General features: G+C 33.1%; 1 protein-coding gene and 1 long non-coding RNA gene across 2 annotated transcripts; one reads left to right on the forward strand and one right to left on the reverse strand.

Moving 5' to 3' along the window:
• Positions 1–257: 257 nt before the first annotated feature.
• Positions 258–18,133, reverse strand: LOC111681440. The gene is made up of 4 exons (XM_023443210.2): positions 17,995–18,133; positions 11,282–14,499; positions 5,520–11,028; positions 258–4,751 (listed from the first exon to the last, which is right to left on the reverse strand). Exons 2-4 carry the CDS (start codon positions 14,436–14,438, stop codon positions 2,186–2,188), a joined length of 11,232 nt encoding a protein of 3,743 aa, XP_023298978.2. The 5' UTR covers positions 14,439–14,499; positions 17,995–18,133; the 3' UTR covers positions 258–2,185.
• On the forward strand, positions 18,053–18,626 carry LOC124419017. The gene is made up of 2 exons (XR_006940343.1): positions 18,053–18,194; positions 18,308–18,626. It is a non-coding gene; the product is annotated as an uncharacterized LOC124419017 (long non-coding RNA).
• The last annotated feature ends 833 nt before the right edge of the window (positions 18,627–19,459 follow it).

Consider the following 19,459-nt stretch of genomic DNA (forward strand, 5'->3'; position numbering starts at 1 on the left):
GAGGAGATATCAAATAAAACAATAATTATTTGGTTTAAAATGGCTTACATATTTTTTTTATATTTTTATCTTTATTATAAGCTTTGCTTTATTGTTATTATTTATTTTTTTTAAAGATGTGTTACTGTGTTATTTTTTTTCACGATTATATTAATTTAAAATATTTATTTAAAAAAATACTAAATTACAATACGTAACACATACATATAATTAAATTAAACTTAGTACATTCTTTATACAACAAAACTTTTTGTTAATTTGTGTGTGTTTTTTTTTTTTAATTATAATTTATGATTATATTTAATATATTAATTATATTTATCAATATATAGCACAGTGCCTTCTTTCTTCTGTCAATCTTACATTACAAAACTACAACTTAATCTTATTTATAATCTATGCTAAACTACTCAAATATAGTATTTGTATTTTGTTTTTGTTTTTTTTTCTTATTTTAAACTAATTTATATTACGACTACTTCTTGTACATTTACAAAATTTTGAGAAAACAAAGGTATATAGGGAACGACGAGGGTGTTTTAATTAATATTATTTTTTTTGTTTTTTTATTAATCGGTATTGTTTATATATTATAACAATTTACACTTAATAAATGTATGTACCTCTACAGACAAATTAATAATTTAAATGATTTATAACTGGATCATATACAACACACTAACATACACATACATACCAAGTTTTTTAAACTAAAAATGAAAGAACACAATAGCAAAATTAATTCTATATAGTTTACTGCTTTAAACAAAAGTCTAACAAAATAAATTATATCCACAGGAGTAGTTTAATATTGGGTGCAAAACTGTTGTAAATACAAAGGTATAAATAATTATACCATGACTTTTTTTGCAATTCGCGATTTGAACTTGGCAATTTAGCAAAGTATTTCTAATAAAAACGATAATTTTTGCTATTTAAATCATTTGATTTGCAGAATTCTTAAAAAAAAATAAGAAAACTGCTTGAAAAATCATTATTTTAAAAGAATTTTACACGATTTGTCGATTATATTTAAAGTTGCTCTACTAAAACCGAGACTTAATCATCATATCCTGTATAAGAGCGGGTAGGTATCAGATATTTAGGATGTTTCATTTTGGTTTTATATTTCACATTTTGATAGAACATCCTATAAAATTTGACTCATATTAAACACTATCTTGGTCTGCACAGAAAACGACAGAATGGTAAAAATTTTATGAGAATGGTAAAAATTGTCCTTTATCCTTATTCCAAGATGCTACAAACTTCAAAAGTAATGTAAGTATTCTAGCAAATAGCACAGGTATGACTGCCACTTAGGCTACTGTAATCACGACTAATCAGACGGATATGGTACGAGACATTGTTATCGGAGTCGCCATAGAAAGGACGACTGTAATCACGACTAATCAGACGGATATGGTACAAGACATTGTTATCATAGTCGCCATAGAGAGGACGACTTAGATCTTCTCGGTATGCAAGGATTAGTTAGCGTGTCCGACCTAAACAATATAATTCAAATATATAACAATTTACTTTTTTGGATTTTGTTAATGAAATTCTAAAAACTTGAATATTTAATAAATAATTACCAAAAATTACACATTTCAAGCGAATCCAATAGATCAATAGATATCAAGAAAAGCATGGCTTAGATGTGACTAGTCTATGCTGTACATCTGATATCAAATAAATAGTTAAAACTATTGAAAATATGCAAAAAGATTAATGAACAATTTGTTTTGACTTTTGAATTGTTACAATTTGTTGTTTTAGTAGTAGTTGTTGTTGTATGTTAGAATATGTTTTCTATTATAGTTGATTAGTAGAATTTATCACTAGTATGAGTACAGTGTAAGTATGTGAATTAAATCTACGTAATTCTATGTATTTATTTATAATATTAATAATTACTATGCATATTCTAAACATATACATATGTATGTATTTAAATTAAATTTATATAATATTTTTGTATGTACCGTTAAATTTAAAATATAATCTATATATGTATACTTATTGATACTTGTTTATGTTTATGGTAACAGAATTGTTATAAAATCCGCCATCTCATTCATATACATACATACAACATACTTACAAACATATTAATTAAGGTAAATTGATGCAGATTCTTTGTTTGACTTTTTTGGTCTACATACATAAACTAACTAAAGTTTTAGTTACGTTTCTTACCAATATTCTTTTTTACACCGCTATTTGAATCGACTTTTTTATTGCCTTTGGCAATGGCCAAGAGCGTTACCAATTTTTTATGTGAATCGCCAACAATCCAACCGTGTTTTTGATATTGTTCTCCAGTAGCGTTTTCATAGTTTTCAGGTGGTTGGTGATTAATTTTGTTGTTATTGATGCGACCAAAGTCCTCATCGCTGGACGAAGACCAGTAGTAGAGTTTCTCAGTTGCCAAACGTTTACGACGCGGAGGAGATTGATTGGACTGATTTTTGCGTTTAGGTTTTCCTGTTGGTTGATTCTGTTGTTGATTTTTTGCATTGCTGCTAGTGCCTGCTGCAATATTTGAGTTATTGCAATTTGTATTGTTGTTATTGGAACCGCGCTTTTTTGCTGATGATTCTTGAGTTGATGACTTGGCGCTAGCTGTTGTTGTTGTTGTCAAAATGGCTGCAGATACGGACGCTACAGCTTTTGTGTTTTTCACCTTACCGCCACGAGTTTTATTTTGTTTATTTTTCAATTCAGATATAAGAAAGTCATCATCATCATCGTCATCATCATCCACGTCTACATTAACACTGATATCTTCATTGGATTCCTCTTCGTCTTCAAATTGTCGTTTTTTGTTTTTGGTACGAGAACTATCCTTGACCACTGGAGCTGGTTTTGCTTTTGGTGTAGGCTTACTTTTAGATTTATTAACACTGTTATTTGAACGTTTTTTGCGCGAAACATTACTTTTATCACTTGTTGTTGGCAGCACGGTAGAGTTTTCGATTATATCTGTTGCCTTAGCCTTTTTGCCTTTTCCTTTTTCGGGCACTGATTTCTCAATTTTCTGACTTACAGCTAATTCACTGGCATTTGTGGTATTGGCAGTTGTACTCACAGGTTCTTCCTTTTTATTAACAGCCTTTTTTGCTTTTGCATTTTTTGACGGCAATATCTCATCCCGATCTAGTAATACATTTTCGGGACGTTCTACTGCCATACTCATACGGCGAGTATTGCGACGTTTTGGTTCTTTCGTGCTTGAAGTCACATCTGGATTTTCTTTTTCTTTGGCAACTTCACTTGTATTTGAGGAGACATTCACGCTGTTTTTACGCTTTTTCCGTTTTTCTTGTTGTTCTTTCTCTTCAATTAAAGCAATTATGTCTTTGGTGGAAAGGAATTCTTCATACTCATCTGAACTCCACATTTCAACCAATTTCTTTGGACGATTTGTCGCACAGCGACGTTTTGATTTACGTTGGCCTTCATCTATTAATTTCTTTATTTCGTCGGGGCTCATTCCAAGTTCTGTTTGTAATTTTGATATATCTTTGCGTGTTTTAGCTCCACCAGTTGACTTTGCTCGTGTAACCTTTGCTTTGGGTTTTCTAGCATTTGCTGGCGGTGTTGCTGTTGTAGAACTAACTACAGCCGGAGGAGATGCTGCTGGTATAACCGATTTCAAGTTTTCACGTTGCTGTTGGTATTGCTTGTGGTTTACCCGACTACTGCCTCCATTTGGAACACCAGCAGCAGGATTAATTTCAACAGCACTTGTAGTACAGTGTCTATCGCTAACAATATCATCGACTCTAGAATTACCACGCAGTTCATCGAAAAGTTGGTTAAGATCAGCTTTGGGGACTGGGGTTTGATCTTTTTGTACTCCTACACTTTTAACTTTTACAGTATTTACAGCAGTAGTTTTGATGGCAGCCTTCGTACTGGCATTCTTAAAAATTCGCCCCATTATCAGAGATTTGTTTTCAAATGTTTTTGCTGTAGCACGACTAGATTCCGAGCTTGATTCGGTGGTATTATTTTTCTGATTTTTATCGTTACTCTCACGTACACTCACTTCATCGTCACAGCTAAGAGAGCCGAAATCATAATCGTCTCTATCAGAGAAACTTCCTGTTGACACGCTATTATTATCCTCTGTCAATAGATTGACGGCAGGAGTTTTAGGCTTCTGGAAAGTAATAGTCTCCTTTTCCTCTAGACCAATGTTCTTAAACGGCCGATCAGGTATAATTATTTTATTACTTGTCTGAGCTTTCTGATGCTCTTCAACTGCCGCCTTAATAATTGATGAATGCATAATGGTTTTAGAGGATGTTGAACTTCGGGTTTCATTATTTTTTGTACGTTCGCTTCTTGTGGGCAACTGTGCATTGCATTCTCTAATATTTTCGGTAACTAATGTTGTAACGTACTCTGGTGTATCCATTCCCTTTGGACGCATTGCACTGTCTATATTTGCTTTTGGCGCCTGATGAGAATGTATTATATGTGAAGACATTTCCGGCGGTGTTAAAGTGCTTTGAATTGGCGAAAAACTATGTGAGTTTGGTTTTTCCTCATTTCCTAATGCAATCTCGGCCAATTCTGTCAATTTGCATATAGTACGAGACTTAGATTCTTGCTGTTGATTTAAATCGATGTTAACATTTTCATAGCCTTTCATTGCAGCCTTTGTTTTAAATCTAGATGTGGTGTTGGTAACAGCAGATAAATGAGAAATTGCTGAGTATGTTGGAGATCTTGCATTTCTGAAAATAATAATAGTTGATTATATGAATATTTGCCATATAAAGATTTAATTGGTTAGATTTTTTTGCTATGTATTTGCAAATATCGCAAAATGGCCTCCGGTAGGTTAGTGTTCTAGTCTGGTAGACCGGGGGTGGTGGATTCGATTCCAACCTGAGGCACTGTATAAGGAGACCGATAGAGGCCTAGGTGTATTTCTTTGGATTTGATGTATATATGTACATCCTCCTTTCAAACTACCTAACTAACTAACTAACTAACTAACTAACTAACTAACTAACTAACTAAATATCGCAAAAAATTGTCATAATATGTTTGATTACATATATTAAAACATTATCTTCAATCACATAACACAATTCAAATGAATAGATTTCATTAGATATATATGAAAGTATGTGGAAGTTTAGAGAATATATCAAAATATACTTCATCAACAGATTTGTGAAGTCATGGTACAGAGACCAACTTTTGCAACCAAGTTCTTTGAACTATATTTCATATTTAGACATCTTAATATCAAGAAATATTTATTTTTTTAACTGAAAATATAACTTTCTGCTGATACGAAAGTAAAATCTTACAACGTTGTCAGTAAAATACGCAGAAAATGTCTAATAATACTGTCAAATTACAAATTTTTTCTTGCAATATTTTCGGTAATGCTTTTTCTGACAACGTTGCAAAAGAAAAATTGCAAGTTCAGACAATTTTAAGACATTTTACTGACAACGTTGTAAGATCTAACAACCGTGTATACAACTTACCTATTGTCATGTACGGGGGGTTTGCTGTAGCAACTTGGTTGATTAATCATTTGCGGATCCCTAAATAAAGTTTGTTGTTGGTCCATCATTGGTTGATGGCTTATCGCATGCAAATTATTATTTGGCAATTGCAGAGGAGCTAGTTGATGATGATTTGCAGGTATATTAGATGTACGCATGGAGGAAGGCTCAATAGTTAAATTATTTCCAGATGGACGATTAACATTAATACTGGGTTGAGTGGATTTTTCCTGATGATTATAGGCATATGAGTAATTAGCATTAATATTACATTCTTCACCCGTGCTTACGGCATTACTAATTCGAGGAGTTTCTGCACTTTTTAATATATTGCAACATTCAAAAAACAATCTTTCATCTGGATTCAGATTTAAACGGGAGTTTCCATTGTATGCTGTATTAACACTTATATTTGCATCATATTCATTTTCAGGAATTTGTTCTTTTGTGGTGGGTTTTTGTAAAGTCTTTGTTGACTTGGGTGTATCAACAAGAGCTTCTGTTTGTTTTAGATCATCTTGAACACTAATATTTATTTCCGTCGCGTTTGTCTGCGCCGTTGTTGTTGATTTGATTGTTAATGAAGCCTGGGGAGATTGAGCTTTTTGTAATGGCGGAACTACAGTAGAATTTATAGCTGGTAACGGCGATGGATTTGATTCACAACGGGAAAGCATGGGAGGTTCAGATATAGTGGATCGTCTAGTAGACCTTCTGGCATATGGACCCAAAGTACCATACGTCTGTAGCTCTTCAGAATTCGTAAGATTCTGAATATTAGAATGTGATTTCGATAGTAAATACTCTTGCTCGGAAACTTTTGATACATGTGCCAGTGTCATATTGTGCTTCGATAGAGAATTTGCACTGTAAAATACTTTTTTGCATAAAATACATTCAATTTTTTCGGCCGACATGTCACGACTTGATGCTCTTTTCTTAGGTTTTCGCGTTAACAAAATACTACGTCTACGACGACGTCTTCGACCACGCCCACGACCCAAATCTTGTGAGTAACTGGTATATACACTCATTTCGTCATCCAAATCCATGTCCATAACTTCGGTATTCGTATTTTCATCGCAAATAGAACCAAAATTCGAACGATCATCATTGAAATTAGGTGCACTTCGAACACTCATTGATGTGGGAGGCCTTGAAAATTTACTATTTGAATCATCCATTCCCATATCGTTTACCATTTCAAAACCATCGTCTTTGAAAGCAAATTCTTCATTTTCGGTTGACATAATTTTTTCATTGACATTTTTAGCAATTTCAGTCAAATAATTGTCTTCGTCCAAATCTCCTATATCCTCAGGACCTGTATTATTTTTTTGAGATAATACCGTTTCTTTTGCAGCACTTGTACAGGTGGCTACTTCATTGTTTTTCTCTCCTTCTTTGTGAATGTTTTTATTAAGACGCGGATCTCTGCTTGAGACGACAGTCTTATTTGAATCATTTGCCACAATTTTGGTAGGTGTTTGTGGAATCTCTTGATTACCGCCGGACTCAAGTGTTACGGAAAGAATACTTGGTCTTAGAACTATAGAAGGTTTATTGACATTTGTAGAGTTCTGGTTTTTGGAATTGCCGGATTGTTTTGCGCTCTCGTTGGATGAAACACTTTTAAAGACATTTACATTTTTTGCCTCGTATTCGTTAAGTTGCCTTTCTATATCAATCGAAAATGATTCTAGAGATGATTTCAATTTACTTATATTTTCATTATCAAGTGTTTTTCCACGACGACGATACGGTCGACGCTTGTTGTTCTTTTTCCCATCGACTGCATCGCTAACTTCCAAAGGATCTTTATCGTTTTCCAAAGACTTTTCATTTACTGCTGAACTTTCAACAACAGATTTATTTTCAATGGGACTAACTTCATTTTGTTTTTGACCTTCAATACTTTGATTATTTCTTTGAGATTTTCCGGCTCGTTTTATAGTAACGCTACTTTCAATATTTTCAGTTGAAGCATTTATGTTATTTGAAGATGATGACGCCACATTCCTTTTGGTACTTGACATTAAAAGCATTCCTGTCAATAATAAATCCTCACTTTTTTCATATGCTAAATTCTCCAATTTCTTCAAGTTGTCTCGACGCGCTTTATCAAGCTTGAAACTTTCCAGTAATTGATCAGCTACAATTGCAGCCAACTCATTTTTACGACGTCGCCTTTGTTTTTTCTTTGTATCACTTCCCGTAGCTGTAGCTGCCACTGATACTGCCGATGTTGTCGTTGACATAACAGAGGTTTGTTGATCGGATTGTGCTGAACTATGAAATCCTGATGAGGTATTATTATTATTGCTCATTTGTTCTAAATCTAAATTAATAGTAGTATTCGTATTCGTTGTTAGTGAATTGACAATATTTTTATTAGCACTATCTTCCACTTGACCAATTGCAGGCATTGCTGTTATCGCAATACATTCTAAAGAAGTTTTAGGTGTCTCTATAACAATTTCCTTGATGGGATTTTCAACAATTTTCACAGATTGCGTTTCCTCGGCTAATGTTTTGTTTCGATTATTTAGGTTTTCGTTAGAGGGCTTATCCACAATTTTCGATTCCAAGTCTAAAGCTTTTTGAACTTGAACTTCATTCTTTGTAGTTTCTATATTATCCTTAATGTTTTCAGAACGTTTCACTGGTAACATGCAATCATTTATTTGAATTTTATTATCTAAACATTTGATGATTTCATTGTTTTGGTTAAGCGTTGATTTATTGGGAGTAATAGGAACAACAGGAGTAATAACTGTAGTGTTTGTAGTAACAACAACAGCTGCAGCAGTATCATCCTGACATTGATTAATATTGACGGTTGAATTTTTAGTATTTGTTTTGTTTAGGGCCGCTGGTCGACAGTCTAAAGTCTTTGAACGCATATTTCGTCGGGCGGCAGTTAAATATTTAAATTCAGCAATTGACTCCTTCGGAGCATTGACATCATCAGTAGTTTTTACTTGATTCAAAGGTTGTGCTTGTTGTTGGCTTTTAATCTGCAGCATTTCTTGAGCCTTTTCAGCTTCTTCATTGTCGAGACTTGCTTTAACAGCATTTATAACAGAATTAATTGCATCATCTATATGATTTATAACTTCTTCATCCATGCGAAGAGTGTTTTTGTTCTTTGTCGTTGATTCCTTTTTAGTGGTGTTACTTATAAAATCTTTGGCATTATTGGTCTTAGATGTAGTTGTGGTTGCGATTGAATTAAACGTTAAACCCTCAACGTTATTTATAGCTGGAGGCGGAACCATAGCATTTATATTTGCCTGTGGCTTATTTCGTTTTTTATTGGCCACCTTAGTGGGCTGCGGAATAGAAGGAGTGGTATTGATAATAATAGCAGGTGGTGGTGCAGGTTCATTCGTGACAACGGCAACTTGTTGACCTGCTACCGGATTACGAACTTGGGGTATTCTCAGTAGATCTAAATTCGAATAGAATGGCTTATTTAACAAAGCTTCTGGTGTTAGAGGCGGTATACCTAAGATTGGTGACTCACTTGGTACACCGAGAGTTGGTTGTGGTGGTAATAATAGAGAAGCCATCTCTATGTGTCTTGGTGGAAAAGGGACAGTGGCAAGAGTTTTTTCAGGGCGTGGTTTTTTAGATAGATCTAATGGTTCCATTTCATCAAAGATAGCAAAATTACGTACTTCGAAGCCACAAATAGTTTGACGACGTGCAGGTATACCACTTATTCGTTGAACACCTGTACAAGACAAGTCTTGGCTTTGTTTCTGCACATTTTTAGAAGAATTGGACAAATTTAAAGGCTCTGCAACTGCATTAGTTGCATTGAAATTCTGCATAGTTATTTGAAGTCCCGGCGGCGCTAAGAGGTGGGCAGGTACAGTTGTCATAATAGGATTCACTGGAGTTGGAATAATATTTCCACCAGCCACAGTGACAGTAGTGGATATTGAAGCGTTTGATGTTTGGGGAACATTTTCTATTGAAATAGGTACTGGAACCTGAACAGGCAAATTTGTTAATGGTAAGCCTATCGGTGTAATATGAGTTGCTGCTATCGGTTGTCTAACATTATCCATAGGTATAAAAAGTGGCATCTTCGGCAATATTCCTGATACAGTCGGAGGCATAACCGGTGGAGGCATTGAAGCGACTACTGTTGTAGGAATTAGATTTGTTGGCCTTTTGTTTTCAACTTGTGCGAATACAATTTCTGGGAGATTTTTAACTGATGTCGTTGTTATACTCTGTTGTGTTGAAGAAATTTGTTGAGACACAAATGTCTTCGGCAATAAAATTTCTCTTGGTACAGAAGTAATCTCAATTGGAGTTATTATTTTAGGATTGTCAAGGGGTTTATTCATAAAATTTGTCATAACAGGAGGTAGAGGGCTACTTTCAGACACATCTGTCTTTATAATGCGCCTGGACATAGCTTTTCGTTTAGGAGTCTTTTTAGGAGAAGTCTTTTCATTATCGGTGTCATCAGCAAGTTTTGGCATAGCAAATATTGGTTGATGTTGTATTGGTATAGGTGGAACTGCAGGTGGAGTAAAGATTTTAAAAGGCTGTGACATATCACTAGCGGATTTTTTCTCCTGTATTGGTCGAATTACAGTATTCTGTTCAGTTTTAAGTTTTTCTTCTAACTTTCCAGTTAACATCGCAATGCAATCACTGATACGTTTACTCCTCTTGACATTTTTACTATTTGTTTGAGTGTTACGTTCAGAGTCAGACATTCCAATTATATTAGTCACTGTTGTATTACTTGCAGCTTTTGTCTGGTCTTGAATTTCCAGTGGAACTTTTTCCTGTAACGTTGTTATATTTCTGACATTTATAACTGACTCGGATATTTTCTTTGTAGAGGTTTCAATGGGATCTGAAATTTTTTTCAATTTTTCATCTTGAGACAACAATTGTTCTTTATTTTGTTTTAAATTGTCAGAAATTAACAGATCACTAGAATTTTGCAATATTTGATCATTAGTTTCAACTTCTGTAGTTTGAACGGACTCAATAGTCTCGCTTAACGTACAATCTTTTACGTTTTCATTCTCTGTTTTTATGCTACAATTATCCACTACATCTGAACTCTCTTCTAGTTTGTTTTTCAATTTTTCATCATTGGTTGGTGGATTTTCATTTGTTAACTTCTTTTCAACGCTTTTGTTTACTGTTGCTTTAATAGCTTTCTTATTTTTGTTATTTCTATTTTTAACAACTTTAGTTTTTATAGTGGAAGCAGTTGACCTTGTTGCCATTTTCTTAGGTTTTTTTAGTTGAGATTTGGTTTTAGATAAAATTTTAGCTGCCTGAGACATTTGACGTACTCGAGTCTTTCTTAGACTATTGTAAATTTTGTGTTTAGCTAATAGTTTAGGTTTAATGTTTTTGATGGATTTCTTAGTCTTACTCAGAGTAGGAAATATTTTCTTGCATATACGTTTCGGAGGTAAATTTTCCAACATTTTTTTAATGGATTCAGCTAAAATGAAACGTTTTTAAAATTAATATGTTATTTTCAATCAAAAACAAATGAATAATAATTTAAAAAATAAAATAAAAACATTTTCACTCTTTAACACCTTAAAATTATTAGCTTTTTTACGCCTTTTTTTGGTGTGTTGTTGTACATAACTTTCTAGAAACAGTTAATCTTGGAAACATTTTATATGTTTCATGCTGGAATAACTACATTAACGTATTCCGTATTCATAAAGATTTTTTTATTAACTTACCATCACTTGGTCGAGAACGAGGTGATGATTTGGTTTTTGTATAATTCGATGATGATACCGCACCTTCCTCGGTAGTATTATCATTTGAAATAGAAAGTGGTTTAACTGCAGTTTTGCTCTTATTTTTTCTCAATTCCAAAATACTGTGCTTATTACAAGGTCGCCGTTTTTTAGATCCGCAATAGTAACGGTATTTTCGTTTCTTCGCTAGTGACCATATATAGTCACCAGAACAATCGAGCATATGACGATAAAGATCGAGAACACCATTACATTTGCGACCACATTTAGAGCAACCGGATCCACTGATGTTGCTATTATTATTGCCACCGCTACTAGTAGCATTTACTATTGGCAACGACCGTGAACTAGTTGCATTTTTCAATTGTCTCTTAAGTCCAGTTGATGATGATGATGAGCTGCACGACTGAATACTGTGAGTTGGCGAGACAACTGTTCCATCTTCAACCAGTTGTAAGGCAGCTGTGGTTGACAATTTTGAATCAATGTCACAGTCTTCAGTACAACTGCTGCTATTCTTTAGACTTGGCGAATTTGTTGCACAACTGTGAAGCACTGATTGCAAACTGTCGGAGGACTCCTCGTTATTGGTAATTTCACGAATAAGTGTTTCATTTTTATGCCAAAACAATCGACGAGCAGCACCACTGTATATCAAGCTGTTGTCGCTATCGTTTCCATAACGACTGAGAGCTTTTTTCGGTATAAATAAATGTCGCAAAAGATTTCCATTTAATAATTCGCGACCAACAACCTCGTAATGAGTCGATAGGATCTGAGAGTGACGAAACATTTTGTGTTCTTCTAAGGATTTCAATTTTTCAAACTTTGCTCCGCAACAAATGCAGAGATAGCATCGAGGTCTTGCCCATTCTCCGCTTAGCACCAATTTTGTGCGAGTATTTTGAGTGTCATAATTTGGTAGAAGATTAAGCATAGACAGAAAGCTTTCATCTGCAAAAGTTTGTGCCATAAAATTCTCCCCGCAGTCTTCACTTGCTATTTGTGTAGGAGCTATTCCAAATTCATCATTCTCTAATTTGATGATGGCCTGTTCGTTTTGCTCAAGTATAATATGTGGCAGTAGACGCATGTCTAATATAAAGTTTAGTTGATCGTTAAGTCGCTGTTTTTCCTCTCGCGATGAATCGGCTGAAGTGTCTGCAGCAGTTGCGACATGATGCCAGTGATTATCTTCATGAGTTTGGTTAACTTTTTGCTGTTGCAATAACTCGTGCTTTTGACGCATGGTCAATTGGGTCCACATATCTAGTTTAGAAAGATCGCGCAATCCCAGCATGGGATGTTTCATTTTCTTAACAATTTTTCCTCCCTCGTTTATAAGCTTAAATTTTTTAACACTATCCCACTTCCATTTCCACGAGTTCTTAGTATGTGGTCGACGAATCTTGGCAGAACTTGCATCGCCACCAAATTGTTCGGCAGTCAATAGCGTAGGAAATGCTGTGATAGCAGCAAGACTTGTTGCTGCATGAATTTCACTATCCATTGTCGTAACAACAATTGGGCTTTTGACTAGTGTACTTCGTATTTGAGGTTGATGGGCGTGACGCATCAGAGATGTATCTAGTTCTTGGATCGAGTTACCCATAATTTTTCCATCTAAATGGAAGAGTAAATTGTTACGTACATTCGAAACCACTTCTTTGTAAAAGTTGTCGTCAAATACACACGACAATATATCATTTCGTGTGGGAACACGAAAAACAACGTCTGCAGTCGTATCGCCGGAAAATCCACCAATGGATTTTATTGATTTGCCGCGTAATTTAGGAGAACAGGTGGTGGAGGAGGTGGAAGAGGCAGATATGGAGGTAGTTTGGCCAAATGCAAAATTATTTGATGATGTGTGATTCTGTTCGGACTTGAGGAGCATTTCCGGAAGTAATTTTTCCCTTCGCAATCGAACACCTTTACGGTTGTTCGGTAGACGATTTTGAGTCAATCCCAAACGGGATAAAATTGGCTCTTCCGCGCCAATTACAGATGTATTCGGTGCTATGGCAGTGCTACACTGAGACGTCGAACTAACTGTACCAACGCTATTTCCACTGACATTCATGCAACTATTTAATGATTTTTGAGATCGCTGCTGTCGTTTTAATGACAACTTGCTTCTTTCTCCGATAGTTAACTTGTCTATGGAAACTAAAGAATCAGTATCATTGTCCTTGGATTTACTGCTGCTTTCATCGAAAGCAAATGGTAATGTTTTATGAACTACTTCCATGTGCTTGGATAATTTAGATATATTTTGAAATCGTATAACACACGTTTTGCAACCAAAATATTTATCTGTATGGCAGTCGGTTAAATGAAGAAACAAAGAACTTAATTCCGTTGCTGGTAATATAACTGGTTGCAACGGCCCTTTGGTTTTCTGGCAAAAGTTGCAACCTGGAAAATGTTGTGACCTAATGGCTGACTTGCGTTTTCGCGAAGTTGAATTCGATTGTTGTTGCAACTGAGCATTTCGGCCACTGCATCGGCGGTCCTGTTGCAAGCAATGAAATTTGTCGACGTGTTTTAATTGCATTTTATGAGATGAAAACTTCCTATCACAGTATAAACAAAGATTCTTAATATTCGACGCAGATTGTTTTGATATGTTGGCATCTTCCTCTTCATCATCGTCGTTATCCAACGTTTCCTCTATCATTATTTCATCAGATTCCTTTTCATTTTCTATTTTCGCTTTATTTAAATTAAGCTTCTGTATAATCTCATTGATACGATCTAAAGGCAAACTGCAGACAAGTGTTCCCTTACAAATTGGAGATTGTTGTCTGTAGTCATCATCATCATCATTTTCGTTATCATTGTTATTATCTTCATCATCATCATCGTCGTCATCTTCACCAACTCCTCCAGTATTTTTATTCTTCGCCAGTTTATCAGAGGTATCAGAACACTTTTCTACTTCGTCTGACTCAATTTTAATATCATCAATTAAGTTTTCTTCATTGTTATTGACTTGTGTCGAAAATTTCGATTCCTTTTGTGTTAATATGCGTTTTGTGGATATCGATGTGGGATTTGAAGCTTTACGACGATTGTTTTTTTCTTCTAAAAGTTTTAAACCATCTGAACAACTTCGAAGACCAAAACGAGACATTTTTATAGATTTTTTTCACGTAAATTTTTTGGCGGATGTTGTTATTACAGAAGAGAGAAATCTAAAAAGAGAATAAATATATTATTTTTATATCACATAATTATTACAAAAAAGAAGTACTTTACTAATAATAATATAACATTAGCGGAATAAAGTCTTTATAGAATATAAGACTTTTCGATTTTATTATAAACAATTGTAGCATAATTGCCGCAGTTTACAAGGCCACGTCAAAATATATGAAATATGTACATACATATATACTGATCTATAATAGTACACACATGATCAGCAATATTCTCGGTTCTAATTTTATATATCCTTCTTGTATGTCTGAAAGAAATTATAGGCTACTTTTTGTTGCGAAATTTCAAGTAGGTGATATGCATCATACAAATTATATATTCAAACAGAAACATTCATGTGAACATTTGGAAACATAATTGACGGTCTAGCTCTTCGACTGTGACCGATAGTGCTTTCATTGGGAAAAATTTTCGGTTCATACAGCTGTCGCTGGGTTGGCAATTTTTGCCTGCAGGGGGGTTTTGCATCCCTCATATAAAGAAAATATGAAATTTTTGTAAATAGGAAGCTGTTAAAGCTAGAATACCCAAACTTATGTGAATTAAATACAAAAATTAGTATATTTGGGAAACTATTAGATTATTAGAATTCTAAGTTATATTACCTGCAGTAGTTGTCATATCTCCCATATGAACTAAATACATAAAACGTATATCTGGGAAATTATTACAACTAAAATCATAAAAAAACGTAAAGTGTGTTTTTATTTATATTGTTCTTAGGACAGCAAAGCACACTGAGTATTGCCAATTCCATATAAAATTATACTAAACTATGATTAAAAAATTATAATTAATTCCACTTTAAGCTTAATAAACATATTTGTTTTGACAGTGTTGTTGCAGAATCCAAGTCAGAATTGTTATTTATCAGAATTAAAAACTGATTCTGATTTAAGTTAATTGATGTCATACTTTACAAACGACATCTTAATCACATCAAAAACGCGATTATATATTTTTTTGATCATATAAACCAAATATTTCTCTTCAAATGAATACCAAGTTAAAAGGGGAAAGGGTTGTAGATAAGTCACTGCAAATACCATATTCTACACACACCAAAAATTATAAGCACGGAAACCAAAAATATGCTCTAAACATTTATAACGTAAATGTAATAAAATAATCAATATTCATTCATTTTAAAATATGCACTAAAAAATTATAATATGCTCTGAAAATTGGAAAATATGACTTAAATATGCTGCTAAAGTTAACGCTAGGAAAAAAACTGTTATACTCTTTCATCGTACTTTTTTATACTCTATGTGAAATGTATAGGTAGGATTTGATTTTAAAAAAAAAATTATAAAAGTTATAATCCTACTGTACACTGAAAGAAAATTCCTTTGGAATTACATACAGGAAACTGAGTGTATACATTGTGGTCTAAGTGTGTTTTTTCGGAATATATGTAGTATATATCTTAAATTCAACCTAACCTAACCCAATAATATCGTAAGGATTAAAAATAAAATAATGTTATCCTAACTTATAATTAATTAGCCCAGCAAAAAGCACTTCTTGAATAATAGTACTAATAAACTTAATTTTATCCGACTTCCTAAATTTAACCTATAATGTATTTAAAACATTTAAAATAAAATCAGATTGTTACTTTTATCAAAAGGGATTTATGTGTAAAGAGCCAAATAGACTACAAAAGCGGCTTATTTTACGTTTGTGCAAGCCTGTTTTCTAGTGTATGCAGTGTTTGTGCAGTTTGTACAAAAATCAAAATTTTTGATTTTTTTTGAAAACATATTGAATTTTTGTAATTTTTTTCAAAATTTACATTTTTAAAAAATTGACATATGTGCCTTTGCAAGTCCATAAAAACGCGAAAAAATCGGTGTTTGCACTGTTTGTGTGGTGTGTGTAAAAGCATCTAACCAAGACAAATACGGATGCAAGTTTTTACAATAAGTCCTTATATTTGCCCTAAAAATATTTAAAATACCTTCCAAATTATATACGAAACAAATAGCTCGAACCAATGAAACAACCTTTTCGAATCATCAAATTTGTACTGTTTCTTTTATTTTTAATTCTTGCATAAACACATAATCTCTAAAAAAAATGCTAACGTTAAAATCATTAAAATCGAACCACTTTGTCATTACTTGCACATTTGATTGATTTTTGCTGGATAAGTCCTGCAAGATATGAACTAGTAATGTTTACAAGACGATTTATGGACCCTGTTCTTACATATCATGAGTCTACATTGGTAAAAAGCCTTCGCGTGTAAAGTACACAAACATCTTGTGCGAAAGATAAAATTCTTGATAATAAGAAACGATTTTAGACTTCAGGGCAACACCCTCGAAAAGGGAAGAATGGATTACATCCGACCAACTGTTTGAGGTGTTTTCAGTATTAATACACAATAGATACTAGTTCAGGTTACAGTGCCTACATTGCTGACATGGTCATTAAATGGTCATTCGGAATACCCAACGATAGTTCTGGGTTTAAGATATATTTTAGCATTGGTATATTGGTCATACGGTGTACTAGTGCCTAGGTCGAGTTGGACCAAAGGGTTAAGCCTCCCATTGGAGGATGGCTCCGGCACAAAACTAATCAGTAATGGAGCAGTAAATTGGATTGTAGGGTATCAAACTCTACCGGACTTTTGCTTGCTATGTGGAGCCGCCATAGAGGTAGTATATAACGTACTATTGTCTTCGATTACAGGTTATCGATGCGACCAAAGAATTGAGTAATATGTCATCTATTCAATTAGAATTTCAATGAAGTTACATATCCTCAGTCATTTTATTTACTTAAAAACCCTAAAAGTGTAGTTATTCTGAATAAAACAGTAAAGAGTAAATCTGTGGTGGTTATTTTGACGATTTTCTTTATTGGCCGATAAAGTTTTGTAATTATAAATTAATAAAATTAAACATAATATGATCCATCTTTTATAATTGTAAGTTTTTTTAATTCTATTATTTAAAAACATATTAAACTACTATAGGATATTTGCAAAGATATAAAGTTATAAGTAAAGAAAAATAATGATAATGTATAGTATTTAGTGACAATAGCAAGTAACACCATCAACCAACTCAAAATGTGACACATACACAATGACTGTAATATTTTTTGTATTATAAAAGTAGGTATAAGGAGTTCGAATAAAAATGTTTGGTTGTATAATGTAACAAAAAAAAAACGAAACAAAACAGGAAAAATATTCGACAAGAAACCAAGAAAACTAACAAAAACCAAATAACTCACAATTCCACAGCCATTGAAGCAATCATACAACACAACCAACAATCGTTAAAATCCAACTAACCAACAGTGCTTCAACAATAAAAACAACAAAAAAAAAACTACAACAAAACTAAATAAAAAAACGCTCGTATATTTATTCCATCTACTCACTCATACTGCAATTGAGCAGAGTTGAACAACGATTAGTAGGTAGTGAAAAAGACGAAGAAGTAACTTACATACAAAAAACAGCAGGCTGGTGGTCAGGCACACAGGCTGGCAGTCAGGGTAGATGGTGGCGGTGGTGGTGATGTTGGTGGTGGTAGTTGCAAGAAAAAATCTTCTAATTATTGTTGTTCTTATTATTTCCGCAAATCAAATTGGATATAAACAAAGATAATGCATCAACAACAAATGCACCAGCAGCATTTTAGTAAACGTATTTTTCTTATTGCACTTAATGAATTTTTAAAATTTTACTTAATTACAAAACGACACTTTTTTAAAATTTATTTTTTATTTTTTGTTTTCAATATACAATTTGCGGAATAGATGCTTACACCATCGATCGGTCTTTTTTATATACATACATATAAATATATCCAACAAATTGCACTGATAATTCTTATATATTATAATACAAATTTTCACTAAAGCAAAAGGCGCATCCACCTTAGCCCAATGTAAAGGAGTACAATGAAAAAGTGAGCCAACTAAATTTTTCAGGAGGTATCCAAGTTTAGCCCAAAATGTAATAAGAATATGGTAAAGTTTTGGACGATGTGTACGTGCATAGTAAAATATCTTACAGAGTTTAATAAAGGATATATGAAAACTTTGATTACGATTATGGGCGAAGGCGATTTTTCAACCTTTTTTTGTTTTTTTTTTATTTTTTTTTGTGGGGGGAGCTGCTGCGAGACGTGCAACGAAATACTTTAACTTTCAGCACGAATTTTCATCAAGTTTTTAGGGCAAACAACTGCCCATGCAGTGAAATCAATTCATCATTTATTTATAACAAACACTAAAGTATATTTTTTTAATAACACTTGTCTTTTTTTAATGTTTAATAATTCAGAAAATTTATTTTTCTTTTTCCATCTCTGTGAGAGAAAATATTTATGTACTCGATTGAACTTCGTCAAAATGTCGACTACATTATAGTGCTGCCATATTAAATTCAAGTCAAAGTTGAGTAATTAACATAGTTGTAGTTTATTGGGCATAATAAAATAGTATTAAATACAATTTTCCAATTCAAATCTAAGAACAAAACAATTTTGAATAAATCTCATTTGAATGATATTGTAAAATGTGCTCATGAAAATATTGTTCTAAAAATAAAAGTAAACTTGATGTTTATTAAACATATCTATTTCCGTAAACATTTTTATTTATAAATGACTTGATAATTTTAAGCATGTGCACTTTTCCATCTATCGAATTTGTGATTAATTTAAAAAAAATCAAAGAAAAATTAAACATGAACTTCCAGTTTCATGTTTGCGATTTCTTGTTCAAATTAAAATTTTACTATTCGACTCAACAAATATTTATAAGATTGCGAAAGAGCTTTTTTGAGCTCTATAGGTAAAGAAATTATTTTAAAGTCTAGTTAACTATAAATTGAGAACTAATTCCATTTACTTAGATTTCTATAATTCATAAAAAATTTTGAATAATACTCGCATAATGGGTTTA

Source organism: Lucilia cuprina, chromosome 3 (assembly GCF_022045245.1).
Source record: "Lucilia cuprina isolate Lc7/37 chromosome 3, ASM2204524v1, whole genome shotgun sequence".
Classification (NCBI taxonomy): Eukaryota; Metazoa; Arthropoda; class Insecta; order Diptera; family Calliphoridae; genus Lucilia; species Lucilia cuprina.

Excerpts from the sequence above, each read along its gene's own strand:
- LOC111681440 (XM_023443210.2), bottom strand. The coding sequence starts at position 14,438 with ATGTCTCGTTTTGGTCTTCGAAGTTGTTCAGATGGTTTAAAACTTTTA. Across the intron at positions 11,029-11,281 it reads TCGTTCTCGACCAAGTGATG|CTGAATCCATTAAAAAAATG; the intron begins GTAAGTTAATAA and ends GTTTCATTTTAG. Across the intron at positions 4,752-5,519 it reads CCCCCCGTACATGACAATAG|AAATGCAAGATCTCCAACAT; the intron begins GTAAGTTGTATA and ends TATTATTTTCAG.